General features: G+C 41.6%; 1 protein-coding gene across 1 annotated transcript; it reads left to right on the top strand.

Moving 5' to 3' along the window:
• Positions 1 to 14,343: 14,343 nt before the first annotated feature.
• Positions 14,344 to 17,091, top strand: OTUD1 (OTU deubiquitinase 1). The gene has a single exon (XM_005480324.4). It carries the CDS (start codon positions 14,598 to 14,600, stop codon positions 15,897 to 15,899), a length of 1,302 nt encoding a protein of 433 aa, XP_005480381.1. The 5' UTR covers positions 14,344 to 14,597; the 3' UTR covers positions 15,900 to 17,091.
• Positions 17,092 to 27,620: the final 10,529 nt, after the last annotated feature.

The following is a 27,620-nucleotide window of genomic DNA, read 5'->3' as shown; positions in this document are numbered from 1 at the left end:
AAGTTGGCCCTGAGAACAGCCAAGGTACCACATAGCTGCTGTTGTTGCTTTGTTCAATTTGGTACCTCATTCTGTAATTCAATTTGTAATACATTACTGATAATTTTGATGTACGGTAAAAGAACAGGAACAATTACAAAATTGGACCAAACTACTTTTACTTGTTCTTCTTTTTTAAGAAAATTAAATCAGGGCTCTTCTAATTAATAAGCTCACATTCCTCTTCTGTATTTTTTCTGCAATATTAAAATATTTTTTATTAATGTTCAAATAAGAAACTTGAATCTGAGGATTTATGTATATTTCTCTCTAGCAGTGAGGGCTCATTGATTGCAACATGATTGTCAAGGAGTATTAATGGTGGCATGGGCTATGATTGGCTGCCCAATACTCACTGACTGTATTTTATCAAATAAATAAGTGGGAAAAGAACTGTAAATAAATGATACACATAGGGAGTGTGCTACTTTTCTTGCCTATTAAAATATTGTTATAACGTATTTTACCAGAAGCATCACAAGACATTTTAAGAATATTTTTCTAGATATGGTTGTTAATATGCCGAGCACATTGTAGTTCATGCTCTGTTCAATTGTAGATTTGCAAAAGGCACTTTATTCAGTAAATTTTGAATCTGTATTAGTACTCTTCTACACTTCCTTATTTCCAGTACTTCCATGAATTAGGTTTTGTAAAGTAAAATAAGGTTTTAACCAGCACAAAAAGGCTATATGAATGAAACCCAGTATCTAATGAAGATTAACATGTAAGTGAAAAAGAATTTTTTCTTTACCCATTTTTGTTAAAAGTCAATGTCTGGCAGTGGGTCATTTATGTATTTACAAAGGTTTGGAGCCTGCTCTTCAAAATTTTCTTCATATTGTGCTTGACTGATGCTTTTGCAGATGAACAAATTTGGCTAGAGGGAGCAAATGAGCTAAAAATCAAAATCTTAGAATTTTTTATCTTTATAGAGAAAGCAAGCTGGTCAAAAGAAAAGTATGGCTATTTCATTACTCTGTTCAATATGCCTGTGACTAAATTTAATCACCTAAACACATTTCTATGCCCTACTGTTCACTTGGGCAGCGCTCACAGCTTCATATCCACACTTTGGACATCTCAGGCTCCAGCAGGAATGTCATCTGCACAGGGAAAGGCCTAAATTGAAGTGTCTGCCTAAGAACTTGGAGAGTAAGTTTCTGCCACAGGCAAGGCAAATGAAACTTGACTCAGTTGCTCATGAACACATGGTTTAGTGTCAGCAGTGAGGTATGAAACACCTCTCACACAGGGCTGAAGGAAACCTGTCCCTTTCTGCAACCAGAGTGGGGGCCAGCTCAAATATCTTCAGACATCTCCACCAAACAGAAGACGGATCTGTATTACTGTTTGGGAAGATCCTCCCATGAGACACCTAAATGTCTGTTTTCTTCATCTGTGAGCTGATTCTCAACCCAAACCAACAAATTTGACTGTTAAATAAAGTATCAGGGAGCCTTCTGTAAAGAAAATATGAAATACTGCACTACAATGTTGTTTGATAAAAATTGAAAAGCAATTACATAAAGAAAACTGTAACTTGCTTTTGCAGAATAAATGATAAAAACAAGCCCAAAATAACATATATTGCCAAGTCAGTTATATCAATGACATTTTTTTAATGCTTGTTGTAAGCATTGCTCCACTGCATCACTCCGGGGGATGATAAAAATTTAAAACTAACACTAACAATAACATTAAGAAATCTGTAACTCATGAAATGGAAGATGTGAATATACAAAATGGAACACATATCTCTTTAGTCTCATGCAAGGAAAGCATGAGACCTGACCCTCAATATAAATACAAATACAAATATATACTGGTGTACAAAGTGTTCTCTGTTAAACTAAAGACTCCCCCTCCAAACCTTCAGTACTGCATATTTAGAAGATACTTGGACTCACTATTTGACAGGCAGAGAATGTTTATGCAGGAAGAATATTTCAGCTTTCTCAAAAAATAACTAACTTAGGAACACTCAAGCATCTGCCAGATGGTAACTAGTCAGAATCTGCAAATGAGACCCACACATATGTATTAATACAGACATCAAAATGTAAGCTCAGTAAGTGGCCAAAGCTTGTTTTAAAATCCTAATTCAACATCCTGCAAAGTGTTCTTTGATGAAAAGAATTGAAAAATCAGCATTTTATCAAAAAACAGGTGAAGGGTTAAAGGAAATACATTCTGCTTGCCCCTGGCTCAGATGAGCAAAATGCACTGGAGTCTTTCAGGGATTAGAGGTAGAATGAGATACTGCTTCTAAAAATAAGCATTTAATTTTAGTTCGTATCTCTGCATACCATTGAGAATTAAAAAGAAAAGCTTATTCTTTCTAGGAATTCTGTGTGCATAATTATTTTATAGCCCTAGACAACTTCCTATGAAATTTCTTACACAGAGAAGGGCCAGCTAGAAACCCCTCGTTTCGGAGGCACACATCTCCCTCTGCAGGTCTGCAGAGGCACCGTCATCCTGCACAAACTTCGAAGGCACCAAGGCTGAGCAGACGGCACTGTGCCTCCTTCAGGCCTGCACCCTCCCTACCAAGCCTAAGCTCTGCATTTCAGAGACACACTGCTTAGGATATACACATACCTGCACAAGGCAAGGGTAGATGGTATTATTTGGATCTTCTTTCCAATCTGCTTTTGTATGTGATTTGCCAAAGCACTGCACCGTTTCATTTATTCTCCTTACATGTTTGAGATCAGCTAAATCAAACTTGTACCTCACACTGGGCAAGTGTCAATGGAACTGCCAGGCCTGTGTTTATTTCCATGCTTTTAGCCACTACTCCAAACTTTCAGAATTTTGACTTATCTTTTTTGTAACCTAAAGTCTTGTTAGCACCTGTGCAGTTTGCTCTGATTCAGATGGCCAAGCAATCCAGTCTCTGATTAAGGTATTAACACTTGCACATGAATCTATTTTGAAAACACAAATCTATATAATTTAGCTGAAATAGGTTTATGAAAACAGAAGAAAAGCAGAAAAAAAACCAGATTCCTTAAGGGTTATAGAGATGACAGTGACAGATGTATTTTTCATAGCAAAAGAAAAACTCTGTTATGAAACTTTCCTAATTTAAGTTTACTAAAGTTTGCATAGCAATAGGGAGCTCCTTTATTCTGGTATTTCCTTGATAACTGTTTATGTAGCATGATCAGTGCTGTATTATCCTATTTTAAAGTCACCTGAAATGCAAGGGATACAAAACCTAAAAGATTCAAAAAAACCACTTGCAATATTAGAGTAATTGCATTATTAATTGATCTTCTGTTAGTAATGGAAATTCAGAGGCAGTGCCTGTATTTCATTTGAATTACTTTTGTAGGATAGACAGGGGTATTGGGTTTGCATGGCCAGGTTCTAGTAGCAGGGGGCTACAGGGGAGCTGCTGTGGGAAATTGCCAGAGGCTTCTTCCTTGTCCCACGGAGCCAATTCCAGCTGGCTTCAGGACATACCCAATGCTGGCCAGGGCTGAGCCCACCAGAAATGGTGGCAGCACCTCTCCTACCTGGGAAGAGAAGAAAAAAAGAGGCTTATTGTGCAAATGTGATTGTGCTCGGAGAAGAGTGAGAATATGTGAGAGAAACATCTCTGCAGACACCAAGGGCAGTGAAGACTGAGGGAGATAAGGTGCTCCAGCCTGAGCAGAGATTCCCTGCAGCCCATGGAGGCACACAGGGATGCAGAGATCCATCTGCAGCCCATGGAGGCACACAGGGATGCAGAGATCCCTCAGCAGCCCATGGAGGCACACAGGGATGCAGATATTCCTCAGCAGCCCATGGAATCACACAGGGATGCAGAGATTCCCTGCAGCCCATGGAGGCACACAGGGATGCAGAGATCCCTGCAGCCCATGGAGGCACACAGGGATGCAGAGATCCCTCAGCAGCCCATGGAGTCACACAGGGATGCAGAGATTCCCTGCAGCCCGTGAAGGCACACAGGGATGCAGAGATTCCCCTGCAGCCCATGGAGGCACACAGGGATGCAGTGATCCCTCAGCAGCCCATGGAGGCACACAGGGATGCAGAGATCCATCTGCAGCCCATGGAGGCACACAGGGATCCAACGATCCACCTGCAGTCCGTGGAGGAGCCCCTGCCGGAGCAGGTGGACGCCTGAGAGAAGGCTGTGACCACAGCCAGGAAAAGAGGGCCGGGTCCCGTTACCGGCCTCAGCCGTGTCACGGGAGAGCGTCCCTGGCCCCGCGGCTGTAGATCCCGGCGGGACAGCCCCAGAACGCGGCCGGGCCCTCACGGGCAGCCGGAAGTGACGCGAGCCCGCTGCGGGCGGTGCTGCGCTCGGGCCCGGCCCCGCCGCTTCCCGGTGCCGCCGCCCCGCCCCGGCCCGCGGTCTCCGCGCTGCGCCGAGGCCCGGCTGCCATGGGCGGCCGCAGGCAGAGGCCGCCCGGGCTGGTGCAGCCCGCAAAGCGTCCCCGAGCGGAGAAAACGGGTCCGGCCCAAGGGCCCCCTCTCCCGAGAGCAGAACGCGCTTGTCCTGTTTGATACCCGACACCTGTTGCTCCGCAAATGCCCTCACTCCCTTCTAGATGTTCTTCTCATTTGGGCCGTGTTAATCTCATTCCGTAGCTTCTTCCCCCCCGTAAGCCACCCCACACACTGTTGGAGCATCTGTCCAGCTGGACGCTTCCTATTGAAGGTAAAAGTGCTGTTAAGTTGTAAGTATCAGTGGTTAGATCCTCACTGGAGAGTGTCTGAGGAGAGGTCATGCACTCAGGTCACCGAGGTCAGGAGACATTTCCCCACATGATGACACGTTTTAGACAGTGCTGCACGTAACGGGGCACCAGTGCAATGACTCCCACTACACACCGATCGGCCTGAACTTCTCACCTCTGGTTACAGACTGGAGGGCACAGAGGTGGATGAAGTCTGATGAGAGTTTGTGCACTCAGGTGACCGAGGTCAGGAGACATTTCCCCCACATAATGAAACATTTCAGACAGTGCTGCACATAACGGGGCACCAGTGCAATGACTCCCACTACACACCGACCGTCCTGAACTTCTCACCTCTGATCACAAACACACTGGGAGAGAGGGGTGGATGAAGTTTAGACGGACTTTTAAAGCTGCATAAGAATAAGAAGAAAATGTGGAAGAAATACAGAGTAGTGGCTTAGGTCTGAAGGAAGAAGAAGGAAAAAAATCTGGGCAGTTTATGGCTGCAGGCTGGAGGAGGGTGGTTTGAACAAGAATAAGCCATTATGAATGGCCAGTTTTCTTTCTTTGCCTAGATTTTGAAATTCTAATTTTTATGTGGTTATGAGACAATAGTATGATGGCCCAGAGCTAGGCATAATTTTCTCATAATTCTCCCTCGATAGAAGTCATTCAGACAGTATGGACTAGCTGAAAAAAGATAAAGGTATAAATGTAAGTTTGAGTACACTGTTTGATCTATAGCGCTCTTTGACCTCAATAGCTATTAGCATATGCATTAAAAATTCCTTAAACTTTTTTGAAGTCAGATTGCACCTGGAGAGATGTCAAATATTTAATTTCAAATACCAACACAGCACAACTCTATAAATATAGAAGCAAATAATTACTTATAGCTAATATAAGGAGTTTTAAACAGGATGATTTCTTCTAATGGAGTTGAATTTTGCTAGTTCAATGCCTGTTCAATGTGACACATAATCTTTATGGCTCATAACTCACCATGATTAGATGAATAAAAACCATTTCAGGTTCTGTGAGTCCATAGAAATGCCAGGGAATCATTTGCCTTTTAGAAAAAAATGTGCCTTTGTTTTCAAGAATGAAAATAATGTAACTAATTGTACCTTTTCTGCAAGCTCTGGGCATGATCTCATTTCAAGTACAGAAGAAAGATGGAAAGTGATACAAACTGCCAACATACAATTAAATGCTAGATTTTTTTCAGCTCGAGCTGAAAAAGGGATAAACAAATGATCTCTATTGTAATAGTAAAAAAGAGAAATTTAAGAAGTTACTTCTAGTGCAAGAGATAAATCATGAGTACATTGACAGATGTTACTGAAATGAATGTAAAAGGGAGATGTCATCATTAAGTCAGACGTGCTGAGTAATGGATTAAATTGATACTTGTAACTCAACTATTCTTCTCAGAGGTTTTCTTTGATTAGAAAAATAAAGGTAATTGTGTGAATGGCAGAATTCATTACTTGGCTTCAAAAGACCATTTGTAAAGCCTATGTTTTAGGTCACATTTCAACACTAATGATATAGGGAAGAGTGCATTTTGGTTTGGGAAAAAATCTTATTAGCCATTTGAAACAGATTACAAATATATTGGGAAAAAACGGCCAAAAATTCCCTCAAAGTTTTTATGACATATAGGAATCAGATCACAGATTAGGCAATGCATTTATTTATCCCATATATTGTTTGATACATATGAAAGGAGCAAGTTTTATCCATTAGAAGTTCTGATCAGAAGATTCACATGTATTTATGAACTGAAAAACTCAACACTTTGTTTATGACATATTATGACTAACACTGTTAGTTCTTTTCTTATTTTTGATTACTGTTGATCTAACTATTCTAACTGATGTTTTTATGTTAAGTAACTCGATGCTGCACACCCTAATTACCTACTGCACTCATAATAATCTTGTTTATTTAGAAACTCCTTGCTCTCTAGCCTGGGCAAGGACAGCTATTGATTCTCTTAGATAATAATCAAAAGCTGTTTGTTTATAATCTTCATTCTCCAAATTCCCTGAAAGGAATTTTATGATAATTTTAACCCAGTTAGAAGCTGTTGAAAATGGATTTGGAATGGTACTGATGCCAAATCTAAAAGAGTAGTATTTATAGCCTCATAAAATACTGCTTTTAACCTTGAAAAATGAGTTTATTGTAGTCTTCGAAAATGAGATCCTACTTGCCTCTGGTTTGTGTCCCATCTCTCCAGAAGTGTTACTGTTTCACTGGCTGGGGATTCTGCTTTCTGTGCAGGGAACACTGTGGCACCACAAAAAACCCAGCAAAGAAAAAAAGCAAACCAGGAAACAGACATAATAGAACAAAGAAGTGGAATAAGATTTGATTGCACATTAAGATCAAAGTCTTTACCAAGCTAAAGCCCTCTGTTATAATTAAACTACAATGGTCCTCACATTCATAGGCCCCCCTGGTTTCACCGTGCTGCTCAAGTATTTTGTTACCAGCATCCTTTCACAAAACTGTTGGCAGTTATGTCATATCTGAAAGCCAAGGCTGTGAGTCAGGACTAAATTTCTTCCTTGCCAGTTTGTATCCATTTCTTTTTGGCCAACATTACCTTTAAGCAAAGGAGCTCTTCTTGCTCCCTAGTATTTAATCTGTGATTTATTTTTAGGGATCCCCTCTCAACCTTAGGAAATGCAAGCCAAGAGCAGTCGTCTCCTCTTGTTAGACAGCCACCAGTGCCCTGATCATTCGAATTCCCCCTTGCTCTCCTTCCAGTCAGCATCCTTAAGCAACAGTGAACAGAAATGTATACAGTATTCCAGATTAAGTTTCACCAGTCCTTTCTTAAAGAAATGTTTATGTTTTATATGTACTCACTTGCTGTGAGTTCTAGGATCCTATTTGTCCTTTTGAAAGTTACATCACATCAGAAATTACAGTGATTCTGCCTCTGAATAGCATTTGTGGGTCTTCTGTCCTGCTGGGTTTCCACAGCTGAGATGATGCTAATAACGGGAAAACCACCCTGGCACGGGTGGATGCTCTTTCATTTTGCACTGTTGAATTTCAGATAGTCACATAAGCAATTCTGTCTCTAGTCTTCAGATGTTACCCATAAGACATTTTAAAAATCTTCTTTAAATGCTGCTCAGCTCTCAGTCTTTAAGTCAGTAGCACAGCTAGTGCTGGTGTAAATACTGAAAATACTAAAGTCAGTCTCAAGATGGATCTTTGAAGTACTCCACTAGCAAGCTTCTTTCAGTGTAACAGTTTCTTTAAATCATTTTTAGTTGTCTCTCCTCATCATCATCTTTTATTTCTTGTTTTAATCCCTGTCTTAATTGGATTGGTAATGACTCATACCATGCAGTATCAGAAACTTAATTTAGATACTGCAAGATTAGATATACTAAATTTCTTATAGTGACTTTATACCAAATTCAGATAGACGTGCACAAACCCCTCTATGTCCAGGTCTGAAATAGTAAGCTGACTGTATTTGGGACTCTGTCTCTGAATTACTAATTGATTAATGTTTAATGTTCATAAAATTGTGCTTACCTATTAATCACAACTTGAGAATGTTTATTTTCATGTATGGATAATATCCCTTTAATAACTAGTGCTTCTTTGCAACAATGTTAATGCTTCCATTACACTAGAATAAATACTGAAACTCTTAAATTGCTAAAATCCTATTTTAAAATTTCTGTAGATATTCACTGGAAGTCCCAGGAACACTAATTTATATTTCAGGCTAAATGAAGATTCCATTCTGATTGGAGTTACCAGTATAAACCTACTAACTGGAGAGTATCTGTCCCTGGTTTCTTCCAGTGAAAAATATTTTGGATTCAGGCTCATTGTTATAAATGCTTAAAAAAATTAATCTCTTTTTATATTAGAACTTTTAAAATTCAGGTCAGGAAAAAAAAATCCATATTGTACACTTAGGTATGGTAAAGTATGTTAAGGAAAGGTTTGGTTGTTTAGGCAGACTAGGACGTCAGTCAGGATGAATTGATGTCATCCCTCCTCTCTAATGGCTCTACCTGGGTTATTTTTTCATGTTAAGACAGTGGAGTTAAATAGCTGTGATCCAACCTTGCCATAACAGTTAGCTCTGTGCTACATAAATGGAAACAGAGCAGGTTTTAATTGTGATGATGAGGTAAGCTCTCTCCCTACATTTCATCAGGGATTTGACATGACTTGCTGAGCTGGTTATGTAGCATTTAACCACAGCCCTTTCCCACAGGAAGGACTTGGCAGGGCAGCAGCAAAGCTGGTAAATGTAATTACCTGTATTCCATGACTCTCAAAGCATGAATGATGAAATGTTTTCTGTGACACTCACTTCTAGCTGCAAAATGATGATTCCTCCTTTTGCTGCTTATTGATGGCAGAAAGGCAGGGAAGGGTGGCACTGCAGGGTTGTGGGGGATAGAGGGGATGACACTTCCCATGGAATCAGTCTGTTTCCAAACGGTGAGGCCACACATGGGAGTGCTGGCTGCTTACTACCTCACAGGAGCATTTTTTCACTTCAAGAGTAGGCAGTATTGCACCTTCTTTTCTACCACAGTTATTTTATGCTTCCAGTTTTTATCAAGATGAAGCTATTAATAATGTTTCCTGTAATTGTGAGTGGTGATTTCCTGCTTCTGGTATTTCTGTATTGCCCATTTCCCCTACCTCCTTCACAGTCTGTCCTTGTCAGAACTGTGTTCTGTTCTTAGTCTTAGCCAAAGTATCTACTTTCCTCAACCCCAAATTGCCATTAACCAACATGAAAGGGAGAGAAGGTGAGTGATTTCCTGTAACTGACAAAAAAGTAGACATTGTGAACACTTTTATATCTCATCAGGTTTATAAAAATAGAGAAGATAACCTTTCTAAACATCATACACATTATGATGTTTAGAAAATCTACATACAAATTTACATACAAAATTTGTCTATGTAACATTATTAACATTATTACCACATTATTAACATTTTTTTTCCAGAGGAAACAGCATTGTTGATTCCCACCCCCCCCTTTTTTTTTCCTGGTATCATCTTAAGGCCCTGTGCACAATGATCACTGCAATTGCCATCCACACTTCTGAGCAGAAATGTGAGGCCTGATCTGCGTCATCGCTCACATTTAGAGACTCACTTATCAACTGGGATACCAACTGAGCCCTTGAGACATGAGCAAATGTCTATATTTATCACCAACAGCCCTTTTTCCACAAACTCCTGCCACATGATGTCACAGCACTGCTTGCATCTCCAATGCCTGGTGCACCCATACCATGAATAAAATTTTAATATATGCAGAAGCTGAACAACAAATTGTGAGGCAAAGCTCTCTGAAACATAGCTCTTGTTTTATGCAACATTTTCACACCTCAGTGGAAGTGTGGATACAGTTTTCCTCCTTTTTATGTTAGCATTTAGGGTGAAATGCACTAGGTACTTTAGTTAATACTAACACTTAGGCCATCACAAAGCAGGTGGCACCAGGAGTAGAAAAAGGACACTGGGAACAGGAAAGGGCAGAATTTGTTGGTTTGGCAGTTCTGTTCCCTTGTGACAGCTTTATGACCATACCCCAAATAAGTTACTTGTAACTGGTAATTTTATGAAAGAAATGATTGATATGATATGATGATATGATAATCTGCAGGCAACAAGAGGATGAAATTGATATTTTGTCAATATGTTCCTTCTAGTTGAAGTGTATATGCATTTCTTCCTTGTATTGGAAGTTTCTTGATATATTTTTCTATTTTCTAATATATTACAGATTTTTTCCTTGGTATACCAGTTCAGATTATTAGTATAAATTCAACACTTCATCTTCAAGTTACATACAAAAAGTTATTAATTCATTAAATATTTCAGTCAGAAATATCTTTATCTGAAGGGCTGTCATGTCAGCAGAAACAAAAACAAAACAAAAAAAAAGCAATGGAAATGCTTATTTAGTGCATCTTACTACATCATTTTAGCCAACTTCTTTCTTCACTAGCAAATGTTCCTGGTGATGTAATGAATTTGTTTCTTCTATGTCAATCATGTATCTACTACACATTAAAGTTAAAATTAGTTCTACTCTCATGCATTTCATTTTACGTCAGTGAATACCACTGTTGTTCCACAGCTGTTTTTGTGATTGTGGTTTGCCTTCTAAACAATCTAAAGTATTCCTGGAATGTGCAGGGTAACCAGTGATAACAGTAATGTCAAGAGAAACTTTAACCACAGGAGATGTTTATGCTTTATTACTGCAGAGCTTGTTTTGAGATCTATTCTGTAAGAGCAAAGGACTGGACGTTACCATGTAATGAGTGAATCAGAAGCTCAGGAATATTACTCTGTGGAAAACAGTGAAGGCCATATCCATAGTGTGCTCTCCTCACTTTCCAAACACCCCTAGTGCTTGTGAGGCCACAACCTATAGGAAAAAGTGGACAAAGTTGGAAATACAGGAGTATTCTGGAAGTAATCCATACATGGGTTGTGTTTTAGCTGGGTCATTATAAAGCAACATTTAGTTTTTCCTTGGAATTAACAGCAGTTATATATGTAGCTGAAAGAAATTTTAAAGGCCAATATTCTGGTAGTAAAAGGCACTAAAGGCAGCAGAACCAGTGCCCCTGGCTTTTATAGACTATTGCATTAAAGGCTTTCAAATTTTTCTCTGAAATTTCTATTTCACCAGAATTGCACTCATAGCACTTGATCATTCCAGGTCCTGCACGTGGTGGTGGTGGATGTCCCTCCATGGAAGTGTTCAAGGCCAGGTTGGATGGAGTTTTAACAGCCTGGTCTAGCAGAAGGTGATCAGGAGCGAGATGATCTTTGAGATTCCTTCCAATCCAGGCCATTCTTTGATTCCTCCCTGGTGTAGACCATGGTTTAGGATGTTATTGTTAAAACCTGTCAGATATCTAAGAAAATGACCTTTAGGAAGTGCTGATTCCTGGTAACTCCTAGTTTGAGAGTTGAAGGCCAACCATGAGATGCTTGTGTGGCAGAGGCTCAATGGGATTTTTGTCACTGGTCATCCAAAAGACTGGATTCCCCTCAGGCCAAGTACGTGTGACTAACTCTGGCTGCTCACTTATGAAAAATGCTGTTGCATTACATTGTCAGGATTTAATAACAACACAGGTAAAACACCAAGGTGAGCTTCTCTTTCCATTTACTTCACACAGGACATAATAAAGACATCAAGAGTAGTATACTATTAACATCAAGACAGTGGTTACAATGTTTGTTTTTTCTCTCAGTTTCCTAGCAACAGATCTTGATTGTATTTTAATGTTATTAGTAAGCTTATTATGTGCATTTTAACTGAACATTTAGGAAAGACATTATATCTACTTATAAGCAAAAAGTGAAAAATAGCACAATCTATCTGCTACCATTATAAAAACCTGCTGGCCTATTTAACATGTGTTTCAGGATATTCCTTGGATTTCTGTTCAGATAAACAAGTTTTCTTATCCAGAATATGCTACATTAGAGCATCAGAATACAAGGGTAATTTGGGCATACAAAAATCTGTTTCTCTCCTCAAATGAAGCACCACAAACTTCAAGTCATACCTCATTGTAATCAACAATCAGAATTAAACAGCTGCCCATCCATTAATGTACCACTGTTCCAAATAACCTATGGTTTTGGAGAGGCAGAACAGTCATTAGCAGGAGTTTTTATAATATCCTAGAAGAAAGAAATTTGCAGTACTGATCATTCAAAACGCAGCACTTGCTCCTGCCAGAAGTGCTCTTATTCTGCTGCATCCATTTACTGTTCTCTAAGAGAAAGAGCTGCCTCTCCCTCCCCTCTCTGTTACCAGACTATTGAAGACTTTAAACCACCATCCTGTACTCAGCTCTGACATTTACTACCAGACAGAACATTCATTAAACCAAACTACAGATAGCTTTTCTGGAAAACAAAAAAAGTAGCAAAAGCATTAAATGATGAGCATTAAGTAATATACATGATATATTTTTATAAATGACCAAACACACAATGAAGAACAACTGGTATATTTTTAACCCACTTGGAAGGGGCAATTTCCAGTAGTTTTACATGAATTCTCCTATCATTATATATATAAACATATACATGTTAACTTGGAAATAGACATTGTCAAGTTCTGACTAAGAAATAAAACTAGATGGGAATCTTTCCTTTGCTCCAAGCCTCCATTTCAAGGAAGAAAGATTTCAATTTATTGTGATTTGGTCAATATATTTTCCTTTCTAAGTAACGATTAGTCCAGAAATAAAGACTCACTGACTGGGCTCACAAACTATATTTAAAACAAAGTTCTGAACATTCTGAAATACAAGAGTCACTCTGTAATTTCAGAGCAGTTGTAATATCTTATCCCACTCTAACAGGCTGCCAGAAATGCTCCTGGATAAGGCCCATCACCATTTGTTCTAAAGATATCAACTTTCTGGCTGGCTCTGTCAGGTAACTGAGGACATTTGGACTTTGATTCATATCTCATATACTTCTTACATTTCATCTTCGAAGGCAAAATTTTTGGATATGTATTTAGTCTGTAAATCTTTATTAAAAGGCTCCCAATATTGCATGCAATAAAGTGCTGTGTTTTATCCAGAATAAAAAAGATGTATGTGAAAACTTTTCCTGTAAATATCCACTTACTTTGTATGAAGGAATTGAGCATTTTTTCTCCAACATGCAATTTAGCTGAGTGAGTTCTAATATGTTTTCCATGTAAAGAGAATGAAATTCCATATTGTGTTACTGGCAGCCCTGGAATTAACTGCAGAGACTGAAGATAGGAAGCATATCCCTAAACATTGATACAAAACACAACCAAGACTCCAAAGAAAATTATTTTGGACATTGCAGTATATTGCGGCTGATCCTCTTATTCTTTTTAGTTAATGTAAATGGAATGAGGAAAAGAAACTTTTCAGAATATCCAAATAAAGGGTTTTCTGTTTGTTTGTTTTTCTGTTTGTTTTTAAAGTTCCACAATCTGTTTGGATTACTAACACTTTCCTGAAGATACTTGAGGCTGTGGGATGGAATCCAGAACTGTTTTTAAGTATCACTTTGAACTTCCATATGTCAATACCTTTTTTCCCATTTTGTTAGCACTGACTGTATTAGCATTTGATCATAGTGCAAACTGGTGCTTCTTGGTCAGCGTGCCTGTCAGAACACAATCAAAACAAAGAGTGTACACATCTCATCATCCCTGGGAAAAGGCTTTATGACTTTGTTTATACCGCAGCTAAGGCTAGAAGACATGGCTTAATTTTAAAGTGCTACCGGCACTAATAAACCAATTATCAATGATCTTGATGAGACCCGTATTTCACCTGCGTGTCTCCTGTTAATATGTGCTGGTTTATCTCACACACCTGTGTATGCATGCTCTGCATTTCCCGGAGTGGCACTGCATGTGGACAAACAGCATCTCTCGCCTGGGACTGTCCAAGCCCGAGTGGATACAATGAACGTTATCGGTGCCCGAGCTGCCGTTGGGGACCGTGACCGTGGCACCGAGCGCACGCAGGCCGGGCAGGGGCGGCGCTCGCTGACGTCCCGGGCAGCCCCGCCCCCCTCCCGCGCTCCCGCAGCTTCCAGAAGGGCCGGAGCCGCGGGGGGGCCGGCCCGGTGGCGCAGTCGGAATTGCTGCGGCCGCGGGGCCCGGCCGGGGCGGGGCGGGCGGTGATGCCCTTGTTTATTTTTACCCGGGCGGTTCATCCTCCTCGGCAGCCCCAGCGCGGCCCCCTCTGCCGCTCCCCGCCCCAGCTCCGACGGCGGCGCCGCCTATAAAACGCCGCCCGCGGGGAGCCGAGGATGCAGCTCTACAGCTCCGTGATCACCCACTACCCGGCGGCCGCCACCGCAGCAGCCGCCGCGGCCTCGCCGAGCTCCGCCGCCGTCTTCAAGGTCTCCTTGTCGCCGGGACCCTCCGCCGCGGAGGCACCGAGCGCCGCCGACGCCGCGGGCCCGAACGCGGCTGCCGAGAGCTCCGGCAAGGACAGCTTCGTTCCCGCGGGGGGCAGCAGCAGCAGCGTCGCCGCCATGCCCGCCTTCTCGTCCTGCCTGGAGGTGATGCCGAGCGGCCCCGCGGCGGGCCCGGCCGGGCGGCCGGCGGGCGGCCCGCAGTTCAGCTCCTGCGCGCAGGTCACCGTCAGCCGCCGGCGGCCGCTGGAGCGCATCGTGCCCATCCGCATCGTGCAGCGCGCCGAGGCCGCCGGAGAGCTGGTGCCGGGCTCGCCGCGCAGCCGCGCCTGGCTAGAGGGCATCCTGGAGAGCGTGCGGCAGGCCGGGGGCGACGGCGAGGCTGCCGCCGAGGAGCCCAGCAACCGCAGCCTGCGGCTCAGCGAGCATTGCCAGGCGCTGCAGGCGGCGGCCGCCGGAGCCCAGCCCGGGCTGGTCCCCGGCTGCGGCCCCGCCGAGCGGAGCGGGGGCCCCGCGCAGCCCGGCGGCCCCGCCGCGCACGGCGAGGAGGAGGAGGCGGCGGCGGGGCCCGACGTGCGGCGGGGGCCCGGCGGCAGAGCGGAGCGCAGCGAGAAGCTGGCGCTGTACCTGGCCGAGGTGGAGAAGCAGGACAAGTACCTGCGGCAGAAGGGCCGGTTCCGCTTCCACATCATCCCCGACGGGAACTGCCTGTACCGCGCCGTCTGCAAGGCGGTGTACGGGGACCAGCGGCTGCACGGCGAGCTCCGCGAGCAGACCGTGCACTACATCGCCGACCACCTGGACCACTTCAACCCCATCATCGAGGGCGACGTGGGAGAGTTCCTCATCGGCGCCGCCCAGGACGGGGCCTGGGCCGGCTACCCGGAGCTGCTGGCCATGGGACAGATGCTGAACGTGAACATCCACCTGACCACGGGCGGCCGGCCCGAGAGCCCCACCGTTTCCACCATGGTTCACTACCTGGGGCCCGAGGACCCGACACGGCCCAGTATCTGGCTGAGCTGGCTTAGCAATGGGCACTACGATGCTGTGCTGGACCGCGTGTGCCCCAACCCAGAGTACGAGGCGTGGTGCAGACAGACTCAGGTACAGCGCAGGCGGGATGAGGAGCTGGCCAAGTCTATGGCGGTGTCCTTGTCCAAGATGTACATAGAGCAGAATGCCTGCTCATGAGAGCGCCCGGGCCGGGAGCTTGGCTGCAGGGACTGACAGAGAGGTGTGCTGGCTGTGATGGTGATGCCTTAATCCTTAATGAAGCAGCAGCACCCCCGACGGAGAAAGACTGTAGGTTGCGGGGGATAAATACAGACGTAGTTGTAATATTCTGTTGTAAAAACTTAGCCTCGGGTTCTTTGCAAGCAGATTTTCTGTGTATGTTTGTGTCTCCCCTCCTCACTGTCTATTTTCTATAAGAATGTATTTTTTGCACACTATTTTTAAACTGTTACCTCCATCTTCTACATCTTACATTAGTATCTGGCTTTCAGCTGTACAGCCAAAAACGTTTGTAAACAGTTTTTGTAAATAAGGCTTATGATGTAACAGCTATTTTTTGCTGTGTTTTTTACCCATAAACCTTATATTTTTACCAAATGAAGTTGATGTCAAACTGACCCCCCTAGTTGATGAAAATGTTGTGGGTATTTTCTTGCAAAATTAAAATAATGGCTTTTGTAAAAGTGTGGCAAAGTGAGAACAGACTGCTTTTAGGAACAGTTGCTTTCTCTGCCTGGAGCACAGAACAGGTCCTTTGAGCCAGTTGGAATGCAGCTACACGTGAACAGAGCAGGGAGCAATTGACTCTTCTGTTTTTAATTACTGTTTTGAGTAAACTGGCCTCCTGTTGCCTGGTTGGCTCACTCTCTGCTCCGTTTATGTTATTTATCTATAATAACAGAACATTAACTTGCAATAGAATGTTGTGACTAGATAATAGTCTCCTGCTTTGGCAGTAATTGCCTTGGCTGCACCTCAGTGTTTGTGTTCTTGTTTCTGGGGTTATGGTGTCTTTCGTATAAGCCCTGCTTCTTTTTTGGCACTGGTGTTTCACCAACAAGTCATTATCTGATCACAACATTTTATTCACGTGACTTTATTTTCTAATCAAGAAATCAGGAATGGTTTATGGTTTAAAAGAAAAAAAATAGTTAAATTGAGGTTTGTATGGTTTGCTGGGTCAAACATTTAAATGTCCAATCTGGATTCTGTCTCTTCTACTTTCTGATTAACTTGTTAGATATATTTATTAAGTAATGCAGTTTGTACTTTTTTATTTTGTAATATATTGTGATTTTGGAATTTATACTGTATTTGTATAATAGGAATATTCACAGCTAAAATGGAATGAATAAAGAATATAATTTTACTTGTGCTCTTCTTTTCTATGCTGTGCATTCTTGGTGTGGGGAAGAATTGTGGGTGGGTTCACAGGACCTTTTATTTGGCTTCCCTACCTATTAAGAGGTGGGAAGAAGGGGCATGGTACTTTATAGGTGTGAACCACTGATAATTCTGGTGTCTGTAAATATGTGAAAGAAATTCAAGCATTTAAAGACAATTGAATATCTGTAATTATTTTCTCACTGCAGGAGATCTTAGTATATCTGTTTGCTAGTGAGAAACAGTTTTCTATATTAACATACCTTAGAGGAGCAGTTCTCAAGCACAGTTAATGAGCTGGTGACACCAGGGTTGGTGGTGAGCCAGCTCTCTGCTGGACTGTGCACACTTGGGCTTGGACATTGGTCTTTGGGAACCTCCATCCTGCAGTTAGCCCCAAACTTGCTTGAGATTTGTCCTGTCAGCAGTGATGCCTTGGCGCCCTCTTGTCACTCAAACAGAACTAATGTCATAGGGAGATGCAGCTTTCTACTCCCCTCACAAGATAGAAATGCCTTGCAAGTTGTTAAAATGTGTTTACAAATCAGTCCCTCATCTCAAAATAGTAAAGGGCTTCATCCTTAAACAGCAGAAGGGTTCTGGGTTAAAGTTACAATTAAAAAGTAACTAAACAGCTGAAATGCACCAGTCTTAGTTGAGCACATGTGATGGAGCTGCAGGACGGATATATATATTTGTTACTGGTTTATGAGGTACAAAGAGTAGATTTAAATATTATGTTATTTTCAAAATATTGGCAAATAGAATATTTTTCCTGTTCTCTTTACACCCATTTGTCCTTTTTCTTTAGAGTGCAAACAGTGGTGGAAAACCCCCTGGGTTTCTAATCTACTACTGCTTAACCCATGAATCTTTGGAAAGCTGAGTTTTGAGGTGAGAGCACAGCAAAGATGCAGTCATGGATGTGTTCCTAAGGAGCAGAGGTAGTTTATGGGGAAAATGGCTGCTCACATGGCTCTAAAAGTAAAGGTATTAATACAGCATCACTAAATATCAGTGATGTGTTGACTGATCAAAAACAGTTTATTGAGGCTGCTTAGGCTTTGGTTTGGATGTGATTAATTCATTCAAAGTTGTGACTATCCTAAACTTTAAAAAGTCCCAAACACATTTATTTTAAGTCTTCTAAAATTACTATTTTTGGCTGTATCACAAATTGTGATCACAAATTTTGTTTGTGTTTTGCAGCACAAACCTTAGAAATGCTCAGTGAGCTAAGCATTAAAGGATTGATACAGCATAATGTTCACTCTGTGTGATAAAAATGATACTCAAATGTCACAAATAAACAAAGCAATGTTAAAAACCAACCCTGGGATGGGTTCCCACAGAGTTCCTCAGCAATTTATCTACTGTATGAGTCACAGGGGCATGCAGATAACTTTAAGGAATTTGAAAAAACTAGGTTACTTGTTGAACTAGTTTGCAAAGACATGGAGGGTGTATTGCTGAAGCGTGTAACAAGGCACTTGTTTCTGCAGCTTGCATTATGTTCTCTGTCTAAAAGGAAACTGCAAAAATGGCATTTCAGATGTTTTGGACATATGTAAAGTGGTGTTGTTGTTGTTTAATAGCTGTAGTGTTTAAAGTTCAGCTGAGACACTAGGTTCAGATGCGAGCTAGTGGTGTCTTGTTTCAACAGGAGTAGAGGCAGTTTCGTGGACAAATTTTATGGAAGCAGTGATCCTGATGTGCACAGAGCTTTACAAAACTGCTTGTAACACTATTCTTGCCCCTAGAAAAAGCAGAGGTAGATGCAAAGTTTTCCTTTACTGTCCTCTCTTCAACAATTTCAGCAACAAGGGAAGGGCAGACATTGTCCTGGATCATAATTTCACTGCCCAATTATTTTAACCTTGGCTAATCACTTACATAATCCAACTAATTCTTAGACCTGTCTGGGGACTTTGGTCAACAGACTTTTTATTATTGACAATAAGTCAGAAAAAGAGCTTGATTTTCAGTATGCCACTTGTACAGTTCTATAAATCAGTAGAAAATGCTTTAATTCTAAACCGAGCTACTGTGAACTTCAGTTGGTGGGAGCATAAGCTTTGTGATGCCATCTTTGCTTGAATTTTATAACACCGTTGTGAATTAGTTGACATGTTGAATGCTGCATTTCAGGAGTTCCTTAGGTTGCCAAGACCATGACATTCTGTCGCTAAATGTGCAAGGGATATGTTAAAATTGTCATGTGTGTTGAACAGACTTTGTTACATGAAGCAAGGTTTGCAAGAACTGCATTGGTTTGCAATGAAGGAATCTAAAAATAAGGGTGATGGGCAGGTAGGAAAGGAAAATTTATGTAAGTATCACTGTTTTCCATTTCAGCCAAGGGCTTGCTCTTCAGAAAGTTAAGTGGATGACACTTTGTGCTTAGTAACTTTCTTAGGAAATAGAAGTTGTCTAATCCCAACTACTGTGGTTTATCTGTCCTGTTGTATGGCAGATACATTACATGTGTGCAAGATAAATCTTTTACATTAACTCAACTTGTAAATAAAGGTGTGTTTCAGTACTTCTTATACATGTACAAAATCACCTGAATACAAATATTTCTACTGTCCATTTTTGCTATTATGATGTCAGGATTAGTTGGTAGGATTTTTGAGAATAAAATTTCAATTTTGTTTTAGTGATTTATCAGTGTGCTCATGCATAGCTTCTGAATCCAAGCAGAAAATGATGATAGGTATCTCACAACAGAGACAAGTACCTGGCAATAACTGTTTTTTGCTTATAATTTGCTTATACTCTTTTATATTTATTCAACAGTTTATTGATATGCAGTGATGTGTTCGTAGGATGTTGGTGCAAAATGGTGTGAAATGAAAAAAATTCCTGAGCCTCATTGTTAAAAAGATTGTCCCATTCCAGAATTGCATGGTTGTGTGAAAATACACAGCATGCAGTGAGATAGTGAGTAACTGTTTGAAAAGATATCACATCTGCCAAATGCAATTGTGTAGTCACCGGAACTTTTTAAAGAAGCAAAAAATTTTAACTTTGAATTTTTTACTAACATACAGGCTGATTTTTAAAATGTACATGTGTGTTTCAGTTGAAAAAGAAAAGCAGCTTTCATATTTCCCATTCAGTTTTAATTTACAATCTGTCTTTTTTCATAACAAATTTATACTATTAATGGATAAAAAGATACAGCAATTCAGTAATATATTGTTCTTCAGCCATTTTTTTCTGGAGTTAGTATTTAAAATCTGTTTATCCAAGGAAATCCATACACAGTATTCAGACTACAAATCAATGGAAATAAACCACTGTCATGTTCCAGGTTTCTGTGGCATGAGTGGTTATTACTCCATCTTCTCATAAATTTGTCCTAATTACTGAGTAAAATCAAGCTTCTCTGGAGAAAAGGTGAGTGCAATTGTAACAGCATGAGGCATGTACACAGGGATGAACTCATCTTTATTGTGTGATCTTCAAAAATAGCATTTCCTTAATTTTTAGTGTGTGTTTCTAAACCATTAGGCTTTTAATCCTTATTTTATTTCATAGAAGTTTTACTGCAAGCTGTAGGAAACAAACTATTGAATTCTTACAAGGCATTGTTGTTTAATAGTGTTTGAACCTTCAGCACCGGAGCACAGTTGAGCTGAGCACAGAGTGGCATCTGCAGGGAAGAAGGCAATTGTAGGAGGAAGGTTGGAGTTGGATCTGGCTGTGGAGGAGCCCAGGCTGCCTTGTACCCTTTCATGTCCCCCTCCACCCACATCCCCAGCAGGCAGATCCTGCTGTGCCCTTGGTCTGGTGGCAGCTTCAGGATCATTGCTGCTGCTCCTTGGGGTCTCGTCATGGAGCTCCTGCACTGCCCAGCTTTTGGGGCTGCAGATGAAGGAAGGGATGCCACACTCACTAAAAAATGGGAGGGATTTCACAGGCAAAGACATGGTGCTTTTCTTGCCTGAGAACTTCTATTACTGAATATCAAAGACTTAAAGCATGGTTGACCATCAAAATAGTTTGCAAAGGTCAATGTAATTTTAAATAGCACATAAAGTATGTTAACAGATTTTTGAGAGTCAAATGCTGAAGTATGCTGAAATACTTATTTTTTTAAAGTAATCGCTAATTACATTAGCAAAACCATATTATTTTCACAGGTACAAGGATCCAGCATTTTTCCTGCACAAAACTTCTATTTTTGCTGTCTGTAAAAAATTGTTTTTCAGCTGTTTAACTAAACAGCATATCTGGGCAAGAAAATAATGATTTCAGATCTCTGGGAGTGATTTGGAATTTGGCAAAGTCTGTCAATTTAACCCAGTATCACTAAGTGCAATATTTCTTCCCATTGCTGATGCTGTACTCAAGTTTAGAAGTCTGCTTTTAGAAATAACATGGTCACTGGAACTCACGCTGAGCTTCTTTTGATATTTTTTAGGGAGAGCCCATGGTCAAAATGTACTCCCTTTGTAAATAAACAAAACTAGTATGTTTTATATCTAAATTGCCTGTCTTCCATATGACTTAAAGATTGAGATATGACCAAGCAATTAAGCATTTAACTAATGTGTTTATATGATTTGTTTGCCTTCCTGATAAACTTCAGCTCCACTGGACTAGATTACTCACAGGGTCTGATCTTTTGTGGTTTAAGGTAGGAGCAGTGATAAATTTATTGTCTCAGTAATTACTAACACAATTCCTGTTACTTCTGCAAACTCTATCTGCAATTTTAAAATTTCTTTTCATGGCTGTTTTTGTTATTATCAATCATAATGCCTATTCAGGATTAACCTTAGAAAGTGGTTATGCTGCAAACCAAAACCTAATTAAATAGGACATTTGAGTGAGTTTAGGAGTTGACAGCTGTTTTGCTGTTTATATATAATGAAGGGAAAGGTGGTGCCCAAAATGAAGTGGTTCTGAAAGGACTTGTTTCGCTGTGAAAGATGGTTATGTCAGCTTATAGATCAGCATTGTGACTGTTGATGTAAAACCATTAATGCACTTGTTTATTATTTCTTAATTAAGTAATAATGTTATCTCACAACAAGTTGCATTTTTGTAACATTCAGGATCTCTCTGCTACACGAGAGACTAATACTGCTAGATTAGAAAGAAAATAATGCTTTGCTTTTGGAAGTAATTGTTTCTTTCCCCCCATTTATCTCCCACCATTCTAATATCCCGTGAAAGGCTTTGGCTTTAAGTTAGGAATGTTTGTGCATGTGGCCTTTGTTCTCCCTGAACTAGTAAGTTGAACACATGTGGAATAAGTTTTTTACTTCAGATTAATACCGATAAAAGTGATGAACAAACAGTTGGCAAAAAAACTTTCTGTTATATACTGTATTTGGCTCAGCAAAGCTGCAGTCCCACTGGGACTTGGATGAGAAGCAGCATTATAGCAGCACAAGCTTTACAGGTATCTGAAAACTTAATCTCTGTTTAATTATTTTACTCTTAGTTTTTAAATTTTTTTGCATGCACGTTATTATACTTATCAGGAAGTAAATATTTATGGATGTTTTGCCAATTAGGTAGCTGTCCTTTTGGATATACTCATGGTAATTCATGTGAACCATTCACGTGAATGGGATTCCTGGTAGATTTCCATTTTCAGTTAATGTTTTACAGCAGTGGCCCTCAAGAGGCTATGCAACACCTGAAATTGCTAGAAATTATACCAAACAATTAAAAATTCAGTTATTTGATGGCATTTATGTAATCAGATTCTTCTCCTTCTCTAGCTCTGTCCAGAGAGAAACGTTCCAAAATGGATAAATATGACAACATTGGGACCTGTTAGGTAAATTAAAGAAGCATCTGCAGAGAAATAATAACTGTTTGCAATAACACGTTCATCAAATATGCAAAGGGGGCTGTAGGGATACAGTATGCTGTATCATATGCTCTTCAAAACTCCTTATTGTCATGCTGAGATTTGTGACAATTTCAAACAAACAAAACCTAAAAATGTCCCCAAACAAAAATGGCAAACAAAATCCCCCAAAAATGTAAACTTTTACAACCAAAAAGCCAAGGAAGCTGCTCTGGGTAGGCTGTGCTTGTGAGGAACCACTGTCACAGGTTATATAACATGAACCTTGGCCGTGGCCTCAGCTGTACCATCTACAGGAAATCATTCTGCCTACTGGGACTCTACCCTGGCAGCCCAAGTAGGTAATAGCTGATGCTCTACTTCAGTCAAGGGATTGAGTTAATCTCTGCTAAGACTTTTGGTGCTTCCTCAAGCCTTTGAGCTTTATCTCAGGGCTCTCTGGATTAAGCTCTTGCCAACCAGCAGCAGTATCATTTCTCTTTGGGTCACTTGATGTTGGTAGAGGAGGCAGACAAGAGGCAGGTACTGTCTCTGTGTAGAGAATCCTGTGCTCCATCATATCCCATTGGTGTCTTACATCACTCCTGTTTAGTGTGGAGTGTAAGGAAAAATAAATTGTACATCACTGGGACATGGAATCAGTTCTATCTCTGTTCACTCAGAAGTTCTCCAAAAAAAAACCAAAAAAAAACAAAACAAAACCAAAACCAAACCCAAATCTGTGCCAAGTCATTTAAACTTACTTTTAAAATTTATTTACTTTTTCATATTTCCTTTTCCTACCTTGAGATTACATATGAACAGAGATCTTGTTTCTTGGAAGTCAAGTCCAAAACGTATTGTAGAAATTTTCATTTGATAAAACATGATTTATGTATTGTTTTCAGTTTTACAACCTTTGTGGTGTAATTCAAGCACAGAGCTGTGAAAAGTATGTTTGTAAATGAGTATTAATTTCCCCTTTGTAGGCTCTTAAAGTAAGTGCTTATAGCTGGGTTCACTTTGATAAATAGTCTGGGAATTCTGAATGGGAAATATGTGAATAAGATGTTATAAAAATATGACATTTCATGTTCTTATGCACTTTATTGTAAATTTCCAGATTTAATTTCTTCAGGGGAAATACAATTGAGTATGGAGCTTATTTGAGCTCTTTGCTGCTGTGCTGCTGGGCAAGTTCATTCCAGCAAAACCCTGAACTCTGTCACCTTCCTGAAAGATCAGCCCTTGCCTCTAGTTATTGCAGATGAAGAATTACATGCAGAGTCTGTTTACTCAGGTTCTTGAAAGAAAATCTTTGAAAGGGAGAATGTAATAGCTACAGCTGCATGGAAAGTCAATCATCACCTGTGCCATGTCTGAAATGCCATTTTTGATTTTTCTTCCTTCTATGCTGCCCAGTGAGATGAAGAAAGAAAATTACTGTGCTAGTCCTTTGGGGAATGTTTGCTGTGCAGAGCACAGTGCTGTGCAGAGATGCCATCGAGCTCAGCAGGAGCAGCAGCACCACAGAATGGTGCTTGTTAGGTAAAGAGCAGGTCTCTGAAGGAGGTGAGTAGGTTCCTTAGTCCCAGGGTTGTTTTGCTCTCTCCCCAGTGCATGCACAGGGCCCTGGGCACTCTGACAGGTGTCAACACTTGGGAGTATAGGTCAGTTTTTTAAGGATTTAACTCTATGGACTTGGTTTGAAGGTAGCACTTGGTGCATAGCTGCCATGCAACAGTCTTGCAATATCAAGCTACAATAATTGTATGAGGAATATGTAGCCCTGGGAGAGAGTTAAAAATACTATATTGCATATAAAACTTCCATATATAACCAAATTGCTTTTTAATAGGAAGACATGGTGACTGCAAGCAGGAAAATGTTATAGCAGTTGTAAATAACATAAACCACTTCTCAGCAGTTCTGGTGGAGATGAGAGGGAATTACATAACAGCTGCTTTCCAGCCCCAAGCTAATATGACTTGCCTGCTTTGCCAGCTCTTGGGACTCTAAGATCTGTATTGTCACCTCCCACCTACACTACAACTGCAGAGTGCAGAAGGGTGGTTTGAAATAATGAATGTTCCACACTCATATTTCTGTGAAACATGCAAACTTGGTTCTGTTAGGGCATTGAGGTTTTTTGGGTGTTCCGCCCACCCCCCGAAGGTTTAGGAAGAATGTAACTGTTCTAAAAAATCATGTGTAAACTTGAAAGGTCAAAATGCAGCCCCAATGCACATGCAAAAATTGTTTTCTTGCTCTGGCTAATTCAAAAATGTGTCTTTCATTCCCCATTGTCCCAGGCAGGGCTGTCACTGTCCCACCAGTTTGTATTCCCACCTCCCCCTGCTGCATTACCTCCAACTTTGCTCTTACTGTCTGTGCTGCTTTTGGCTGGGATAGAGTTAATTTTCTTCAGAGTGACTCATATGGGGCTGTGTTTTAGGTTTGCACTGAAAACAATGTTGATAATACAGAGATATTTGTTATTGGAGAGCAGTGCTCACGCAGCATCAAGGCCTTTTGTACTCCTTGTACTGCCATGCCAGGGAGGGGGCTGGGGGTGCTTGGGAAGCTGGGAGGAGATCCAGCTGGGATGGGTGATCCCAAGTGACCAGAGATACTATAGAATCCCATACTACACACACATCACAGTCAGTAAATAAAGTGGGGGGAGGAAGGGTGAAGGGATGGACATTTGGATGACGGTGTTTGCTTTCCCAAGTCACCATTACATGTGACAGGGCCCTGCTCTCCTGGAGATGGCTGAACTCCTGTCTGCCCATGGGAAGCAATGAATTAATTCCCTGTTTTGCTTTGCTTGCATGTAGGGCTTCTGCTTTTCCTATAAAACTGTCTTTATATCAACCCACGAGTTTTCTCACTTCTACTCTTCCGATTCTTTCCCACATCCTGCTGGCGGGGGAGTGAGCGAATGGCTGCGTGGTCCTCAGCTGCTGCTGTTGTGAAACCACAACACCCTCTCAGCCCCTTCTCCCAGTCCTTCTGCCAACCTATCCCTGGTGTCTGATCCCAGTGCCTCTTCCCTCTCCCTTGCAGCATCCATCACTCCCAGGGGCTTTTCACAGCATGTGTCCTGGTAATGCTGGATCTAAAGCCTGAGTCACAGAGTGACAGCTGTTTTTCAAGGGGACATAGCAACACTTCTTATTAACAGCAAGCCTTGTTTTTATTGGTGATATCCTAATAGGAACTAGATTCCTTATTAATCATGGGATCTAGCAGTCATTTGGAACAAAGTTGTCTTCCTCTTGTTCTCATGAGCAGGTTAAACAATTTACGAGTTTGAATGCAACCACAAACCTTCATAGCACTACAAATCTCAGTGCTGTCGGCAGAAAGGCTGTGTTGGAAGGCAGGGAGTAGGCAGAGCAGAGGAGCTCTGAGGGATGGTTCTGCACAGGCCTGGCCAAGCTCAGCTCTGTTCTGATTCAGGGCCAAGGAAGGTTAGGCAGCAGCAGAAAGGTCTGATGACTTTTTTATTATTTCCATTCCTGCTTTTTGTAAATTACTTCAGTTCCTTGCATAGTCACTGGTAACTGCCAAAAGCTGTAACAAAGGTGATTTTAGCATCATGCTCTGCTTGGCTAGCATTGCCAGAGACATCAGAGCTGTAGACACTGCTGACAAATCAGCCCACCAGATATCCTGATGGTGCAGAGCCTGCAGCTTATCTGAAGGGAGGTGAGTGACACCTGAGTAAACTGAGCAGGTGGTGAGCTTTCTTGTGTCTTAGTTATTGCCCCCTGGAAACATGAGGTCTGACAGGATATGTATGATGCCTCTCCACCCCTTGGAAATGTGGCATTTTGTGAGGTGCATATTATTTTATGGTTTTGAAAAGCCGTGTTACACTGAAAATTCTTGTTCATTTGAATAATTCTGTAGTTTACATGGCACCCTATAAAATTTTCAACCTGACTGGGAACTGTAACTTATGATTCCTGCAGTATCACAGCTTTATCCACAGCTTCATCAGTGGCTCATGTCTGTGACAGTCAGGCAATGCTCTTACTGTTAATGCATATTAGAGAAGCAAGGAACAACTTTTCTCACAGAATTAGCTTGACATGAGGTGAGAACCTCATCAAGTGCAACAAGGCTACCTGCAAGGTCCTGCAGCTGGGTTGGAGCAATCCCAAGCACAAACACAGATGGGACAAAGCAGCCCTGGGAAGGACTTGGGGGTGCTGGTGGATGAGAGGCTGGGCATGAGCCAGCCATGGGCACTCCCAGCCCAGAGAGCCAAACCTGCACTGGGCTGCATCAAGAGCACTGTGGGAAGCAGGTGGAGGTGGAGGGAGGTGATTCTGCCCCTCTACTCTGCTCTCATGAGACCCCATCTCAGGTACTGCCTCCAGCTCTGGGCTCCCCAGCATGGGGACATGGGCCTCCAGGAATGCATCTGGGAAAGGGTGACAAAGGCCATCAGAGAGCTGGAATAGCTCCCATATGAGGGCAGGCTGAGAGCTCTTCAGCTACAGGCTGAGCTGGGCTCTTCAGCCTGGAGAAGTCTCCAGGGAGATCATATTGCTGCATCCCAGTACCTAAAGGGGGCCCACAAGAAAGAGGAAGAGGAACTTTTTACAAGGGCACGTAGTGACAGGGCACGGGGCAATGGCGGAAAGTGAGAGTAGGCTTAGGTGAAATATTAGGAATGGATTCTTATGAGT

Source organism: Zonotrichia albicollis, chromosome 1, assembly GCF_047830755.1.
Source record: "Zonotrichia albicollis isolate bZonAlb1 chromosome 1, bZonAlb1.hap1, whole genome shotgun sequence".
NCBI classification, from domain to species: Eukaryota; Metazoa; Chordata; class Aves; order Passeriformes; family Passerellidae; genus Zonotrichia; species Zonotrichia albicollis.
This window is presented reverse-complemented; position numbering and strand designations above follow the sequence as displayed.